This window comes from Camellia sinensis, chromosome 3, assembly GCF_055761805.1.
Source record: "Camellia sinensis isolate YWXY chromosome 3, ASM5576180v1, whole genome shotgun sequence".
Lineage (NCBI taxonomy): Eukaryota > Viridiplantae > Streptophyta > Magnoliopsida > Ericales > Theaceae > Camellia > Camellia sinensis.
The window spans coordinates 150,091,486-150,099,395 of NC_138963.1; the positions used below are offsets into that span (position 1 = coordinate 150,091,486).

The 7,910-nt window shown below is 35.1% G+C and overlaps 1 protein-coding gene across 1 annotated transcript; it reads left to right on the top strand.

The window, feature by feature from the left end:
* Positions 1–418: 418 nt before the first annotated feature.
* On the top strand, positions 419–1,127 carry LOC114287187 (L10-interacting MYB domain-containing protein-like). The gene is made up of 2 exons (XM_028230464.2): positions 419–829; positions 957–1,127. Exons 1-2 carry the CDS (start codon positions 419–421, stop codon positions 1,125–1,127), a joined length of 582 nt encoding a protein of 193 aa, XP_028086265.2.
* The last annotated feature ends 6,783 nt before the right edge of the window (positions 1,128–7,910 follow it).

Below are 7,910 nucleotides of genomic sequence, written 5' to 3' on the forward strand. Positions count from 1 at the left end.
GGGCTGATGTCATAGACATTCAACAATCCTGCCGTGTCCTTAAGACCATCGTGTATGTGCTATGCATTGTCATTGTCGTTTTGTTGTTCCGTATGTAAGCAACGTTAAAGAAATGTTTCAGTATGTACAAACACGTTACTATGTTGGTTGTTTATTGGTAGTATGTACAATAGTATGTACAAACACGTTACTATGTTGGTAGTTTCGAAACGATAGACGTATTAATGACTATCATAACTATGTGCAATACTAACTTCCATGGAACCTGTGGTAGTATAAAATTAATGTGCAATGGTGAACTGCTGCGTTATTTAGCATCCTATCTCTCTGTTTCTGTGTTATTAATGTGTAATGGCTTATGAGTTTGTATATAACAACCGTATGTGTGATGGTAATATTTTGTAACCGAACATTAGTAATGGCTTCCATACGTACTTCTCCGCATACCCAATCCAAAAGCAAAGGCATTGTCACTGACAAGTCAAGCAGTCTTGAAGATACACACAATCATTTAAGCCACAAGGCCACATGGGACAGTGCCTCAACCCGAGTTTTCCTGCAATTGATTGCGAATGAGATAACTAAAGGCAATCGCCCATTCCTAGTCCTCAGCCAAGCAGGGTACAAGTCCTTGGCAAGAAAATTTGAGAGAAAAACAGGAAGAAAACATGCACTGAAACAGTTGAAGAATAAGTACATGCGTTTGAAAAAAGAGTGGAAAGCGTGGACAAAGTTGATGGATTCAAGCAAAGGAGTGTTAGGGATAGGGTTTGACTGTGACACCGGTATGTTTCAGGCGCCTGAGGAGTGGTGGGACAAAATGGAATCGGTAAGTACATGTACTCTTATATTTCATATGTGTCATTTACCAGTACATTTTTAACTTTTGTAGTTAAATTTTTATTAATTATATGAAATGTAACATCATTCTCTTTCATATATCTCTATTTGAACAGATAAACAAGGTGTGTGCCAAGTTTAGGAAAAAAACCTTGGAACATCGTAACTTGATGGAGACCGTCTTCATGGGGGCATCAGCTACTGGGAAGCACCATTGGACCCCGGGCGAGGAACCTCCTGAAGTTGCTGAGGACTCATCTGATTCAGTGCACAGTTTGGGGGCCTAGCCATTTGCTGATCCGATACCCGCAGGAGTACAGGACGTGGATTCAGATTCTTCACTAGAGCATGTTCCGATCGAAAAGGGGAAAAAGAGAAATACGCCATCAAGCAGTGTTTCAAAGTCCAAGAAGGCAACAAGTGGAGCGTCAATTGTTGTGGAAAGCATGAACACTCTGACAGATGTGGTGCATACAAAGAATCAGCAGGTTACAGTGAGGCACGTCACAGGCAAAGAATCACTTTTTACTATTTCAGAGTGCATGCATCGCCTGACAGGTATTACATCGCTGGTTGGTACGCCCTTATTCCACTTCGCCATATCACTTATGGATAACGCCGATTTACGGGAGGTGATGATGTGCCAGCCTGATGACGACTCTATCATAGGGTGGCTTACCCAGAAGCAGCTCCAGTGCACTACGTCAGCGCCTTTTGCAAATCTGTTCGGGGCTCGCCGGATGTGATGTAGCGCTGTTACGAGTGTTGAATATGCCTTTCCTTCTCTTGCATTCTATAAACTTTTACTTATGTTTTTTGTTGGCACTGTATTAAAATAGGATGGTTGTGTGTGCATTTTTTTTTATCTTTCATTCGTTTATGTTTTTTCTTGCAACGTATGGTTTCCAAAACTTTTAGGTATGGATATGAATGGGACATGAATGGGTTGCTGTTATGAAATAGGATGGTTGTGTGTGCATGCTTTGTGAGACATGAATGGGATGCTTCTGTTCAAATTAAATGTATGGATATTTTGTAGAATTGGGTACAACGGATTTCCTTGCTAGCTTTGTGTATGTTTATATTTTTCAAAGTACGATGTTAGTTTCATATCTTCTGTTCAACTTTTGTGGTTGTCACCATCATGGTCGCCCTGTATCACAAAAGTTTAGCAGGTTCACAATTTTCCCATTTTTCATATCATTATGCGTTAAAAAATACATTTGTGACGGCAGTCCGTAAATTGGGTTGTGAACATATTGAATTTTTAGTATTGCAAATTTTGAAATTAATTGACTCGATGAAGAGGAAGCAAACTGATTGAAACAGTGCCACTCTTGTAGGTTTCGCATCAACGAAGACGTAATGAATCCCTGGGATGGAAGCTACAACGACAGAATAATGGAAATGCTTAATCAAATGGCAGTCCAGGTGCAACAAGAACACAACTGCACATTTCTACAAGCATGCCAGTATGCGACAGAGTGGTACCAAAAACACATGGCTAAAACGCCATGTCGCACTTCTATACTGATCGGGAATGCATGGATATCCGAACTATATGCTGGCCATATGGGCCGATTTGAGGAAAACGTGTCCATGCTGAAGGAAGTTTTTCTCGCCCTGTGTGAAACATTAGTAAATGATTTTGGGTTACAAGTCCCGCAACGTCCACATGGTTTAGCTGTTGAAGAAAGCGTTGCAATGTTTATCCATGTGTTGAAAGGGAAGCAAAATCGGGAAATCCAAGAACGGTTCCAACATTCAGGGGAGACTGTGTCTCGGCACGTGCATAACGTATTAACTTCCACAAAGTAGTTCACTGTTGTTCATTGCCGGCCCACATACAATCAGCATCGTATACATCCATACGTGCGGTCTAGACGGAAATACCTACCGTTCAAGGTACTACCGAAATACATTCTCATATACATAAAGAGTGTCTATTATTTTGTTTTTATTACTAACTGGACGTGACGTATGGAAAAAACAAAACATCGTATATTTTTTTAAACAACAAAAGAATTGGGTTGTTTGTAGGACTGCATTGGCGCAATAGACGGAACACATGTAAGTGCATGGGTTATGGGGCCAGATGCAGCAACATATTTCGGTAGGAAATACTGTCACACGCAAAATATCATGGCTGCAGTCGATTTTGACATGTGTTTCATATTCAATTCGTGCGGATGGGAAGGAAGTATGCATGATAGTCGCATATTCAACGAGATACTAACTAATGACAATGTCCCATTCCCACATCCTGACGAAGGTAACACATTCCGATGTTTGTGGATTTAGAGGGTTCTCTGTACAAATTTTAGGTGTCATACATTATTGTCATGTCTGCAGGCAAATATTATCTTGTCGATTCTGGTTATCCAAACCGGACAGGGTGCTTAGCACCATTCAAAGGCCACCGTTACCACCAACAAGAATTTCGAGGTATTGCACGGAACAGGACGGCAAACACGCCAAGGGAGTTATTTAACAAAGTGCACTCGTCCTTACGCAGTGTGGTGGAACGCACCTTCGGTGCCTGGAAAAATCGATGGGGGTTTATTCGAGACATGCCTCGGTATGACTTTGCAAATGTGCAAGTTCAGTTAGTAGGTGCGTCAATGGCATTACATAATTATATACGGCGCAACACAGGTAACCCAACAACTGTTCACCCAATCTGTGACGAGGAAGAGGCTATGACAATAGTAAATGCCATACCAGAAGTTGAACATGACGAGGATGGTTTAATGGTTGGGGATGAGGACCCACATATGGCATTGGGACGCCTTCAAATACGCGACAAATTATGTTACATGCGTAATAACGGGATGTTAGGAAATATATAATAGTCGACCTAATTTCCGTAGGGTTGTAACATTGCTAATGACACACGTGGAACAGACTGTATTGAAATATATTATCATGTACAATATGTATGTGTGTACACGGGGATATACCCCCTTCCAGTTGGTGACGTGCCGCACTCTGAAAAACCAAAATTCACAAGATCGGAAATGCTTAATCCATTTTTTTAAAATGTAAAATAAAAAATGAGAGTGAATAAGAAAATGACAAAATCGTAAATTTTTAAAAAAAAATCGAAAAAAATACGCCTCATTCAAAAACATTTAAAAAAAATAACATGAAAACATAAATCATCATTCGCCACGTAATTTACAAATAAATGAAACACATAAATAACAAAAACAAGTGCTTCTATAGCAATAAAAATAAAGAAAAAGAACTAATTAATGTAAAAAGAAAAAAACAAAGACAAAAACATAAATTTAAAAAAATAAAAAAAATTTAGCAAAATACGCCAAATCCAAACCCAAAATAAAAAAATTAAAACAAAAAAAACACGATGAAAGCAAAAAATGCCAAATCCCCTTCCAAAATAAAAAAAAAAAATGGTTCGAAAAATACACCAAATCCAAACCCAAAATAAAAATATGTAGGTGTCACGTTACGTTACGTTTATGTAAGTGTCATCACGTCACGTTACGTTTATGTAGGATCTTGTGGAATACATTCCTATCTAAATAGAACTTGAGACTCAATAAAAAATTATACAGGACTTAGCCTAACATAAGTATCTGAAAAAGGACTTACAAATAAGTCTCCCTAATTTTTATTCATGCAATATATATATATATATATAATATTGGCTTTTCCTCGCAGGAGTTTTGTGAGACAATATTTAAGCGACAAATTGGTGAAGAAAAAATTTCTTGAGAAAATCTCTAGTGACTAAGCCAGCCTTTTGGATACAATTTTTTTGTCATATTTTGAAGAAAAAATATGTTCTTTCTAATTAAGTCAAACCTTTAACTTCGTATTTTTGGAAAGTGGATCCACTCTCACTTTTAAAGTTTGAGGAACATTTATTATCACTACTATCGACGACTGCCCTCAGTTTTAACACCCATTACATCAATTTTAACACCGATTACATCCAATCATCACCTTAGTATGTTCTATCTAACATGGCACGACACAACACAACAACTACAATCACCACCAATATACAAGAAGTAAGAAAATTTTAGCATTCAATTTTTAGTATTTGATTTTTAATTTTTCGACTTTCTCAAACATATTAGTAACAAAATAAATAGAAAAAATTTGAAATCTCTTTCTTTCTTTACTTTTAAAATGATATACTATGGAGTAATCTGAAGGAAAATGAAACATAATGAAGATCCAAATTTCAAAATTATAGTCTGCAAGAAAATTGACCAATACAGACCTATGAAAGAGAGAATGCAAAAGAGATAGCCATGTATTAAAGAATGTCAAAGATGACAAGCAAAATTGGAAGAGTGGGTTTGGGACCTTACCTGCAATGGGAGCTTCAAATTTTTTGTCATTGCTTCCATTTTCTAGATCCACAACAAAATTATACCATTTTACTTGAAGAAAAATCATAATCTTGGTGCTTATTTTTCTATTTTAAAGATTAAATAATTTACTTTAAAAGTACAAATTGAAAATATTGAGGAGCTAGATTATAATGCTACATTGTCCACAGTACAAAAATATAAATATACATATATATATATATGTATTGTATATAATATGAAGGGAATATACTAAGATTCTAGAAGATGTCATGGAGGATTTTATATATATATATATATATATATTTGTATTTTTAATCTGTAAGGAAAATTTTTAATAATTTTAAAACAGGTGATTTCATTGAAAAGTACACTAGAATCACAATTACAAGAAGAAGCTATGGAAAAAGTGATGATATTTTTTAAATTTTGCACTAAAATAAAGATACTTCCAAAAAATATTTTTCATTGTTTGGGCTTTACTTTTGCCAATGATTGGCTTGAGCATGTACCAATCTGCTTATTCAAATTCAGAATTACATGAAAAATGATCCAGTTTTCATCAATCTGAAATTAATTTTTGAAAGTAGCACTGAAATGTTGTTTACAAAAAAACTAAAAATTAAAGAGCTTATATCATGTTCAAAGGAAGGTATAGGTCAAAGGCATACATGAGTAATCATACAACGTTTTGCTATGTTTTCTTTACTTTAGTATTGTGAATGCACAGGAATTGACTCCTCGCAGATGCATATAATGCGCAATTACATATTGTATTAGTTGATAGATAGATGACTAGTTTTTGAAGTTCTAATATCTATGTGTATTGGACATTGATCAATTTGTGATTGTATGATCAATATTGTTAAGTATCCTGAAATTATTAAAATCGATGGCCAACTTACTTAAAGTATAGCACATAACAAGAATTTTGAAAGTGTACAACCTCAATCCAAAATTCTTAAAACTACTTTTTTGTAATTAATAATTTTTCTTTTAAAAATATTACATATAATTTTATATTTTACTTTATTTTGACACTCGTAAACGTAAGTGTGTGGATCTCATGTGCATTTATTAATGTGAGTCTTGTTACCTTGTGTTTTAGGACTGAAAATATAAGATAAGAAAAAAGATTAGCATTACTTCTTCTTTTTTTTCTAATAAAAAAACAAAAATAAAAAAAATACCACATAAACATATCTAATCTCAAGAAATCGAAATGCGAAATCAACTAAACCCATCAATAGTATCCACTACAAAAACAAAAAATAAAAGTACGATCTACAAACAATATTAATGTTGTGTTTGGTTGGAGGATTTAAGAAGGGATTTAAAAAAAGAAAGGGAAGAGGTGTATGAAACTGTTGGAAATAAAATGGATCACACAAAGGCTAGAGAGATTGAAAGAGGGAAGATGAATTCTTAACACTAAAATATTTTGATTTCACTTACTTAAAACACTTAGGTACATGGGTTATTTATAGTCTCTAATGAACTAGCCAAGAGACTAATACATCTTCCACATCCAACATACCATACATGAATCTTCATGGATACATTAATCCTAGGAATACATGAATCTCAAAAATACATGAACATTGACAATACATGAATAAAATATAAATAGATACTTCTAGAAAATGTATAAATTAATTGAACTAAAATCATGTTTATTATTTCAACACCCCCTTTTAAACTTGACTTTTAGTAACTCCGAGCAGGGTCCGAAACTTGGGGAAGTCTTCATACTTGAGAGGCTTTGTGAATATGTCAGCAAATTGATTATGAGATTTCACAAACTTGAGTTGTACCTCCTTCTTCGCAATGCATTCTCTAACAAAATGATACCTCGTATCAATATGTTTACTTCGATCATGAAACATTGGGTTCTTGGCCAAGGCAATTGTTGATTGGTTATCAACCAAGATCTCCGTCGCTTCCTCTTGTGCAAATTGCAAATCCTTTATCAAATTCGTCAGCTAAATTGCATGACAAGTGTATGATGTAGCAGCAACGTACTCAACTTCACAAGTAGAAAGTGCTACTAGTGGTTGTTTCTTTGAACTCCAAGTAAAAGATGTATTTCCCAAGAAAAACACAAAGCCAGTAGTGCTTTTTCTATAATCCAAGTTTCCAGCCAAATCACTATCACAATCGCCAACAACCTTGTACTCATTTGAGGATGAATAAGATAAGCCAAAATTAATTGTTCCTTTAACAAAACGAATAATTCTTTTCGCAGCCTTAAAGTGAGTCATTGTGGGTGCTTCCATAAAGTGACATACCAACCCAACTCCAAAAAGAATATCTGGTCTTGTGCAAGTCAATTACCGTAAACTTCTAATTAGACTCTTGAAAAGAGTTGCATCAATATTTTCTCCATCTTTGTACTTTGTAAGCTTGACTCCACATTCCACGGGGGTGTTAACAAGCTTGCAATCAATCATCTTGAATTTCTTGAGTATTTCGTTTGCATATCCTTCTTGAGAAATAAATATGCCATTCTTCATCTACTTGACTTCAATGCCAAGGTAGTATGCCATGAGTCCAATATCAATCATCTCAAATTGTCAAATCATTGCTTTCCTGAATTCCTCAAACATGCTTGGATTGTAACGCCCTCAAAATAATAACATTAAACCAACATTTTAGACATGCATTGATACAAAAGAAATCACCCATTTCTATTCGTCAGAGTAATTCTTACAACTGTATTACATGTTA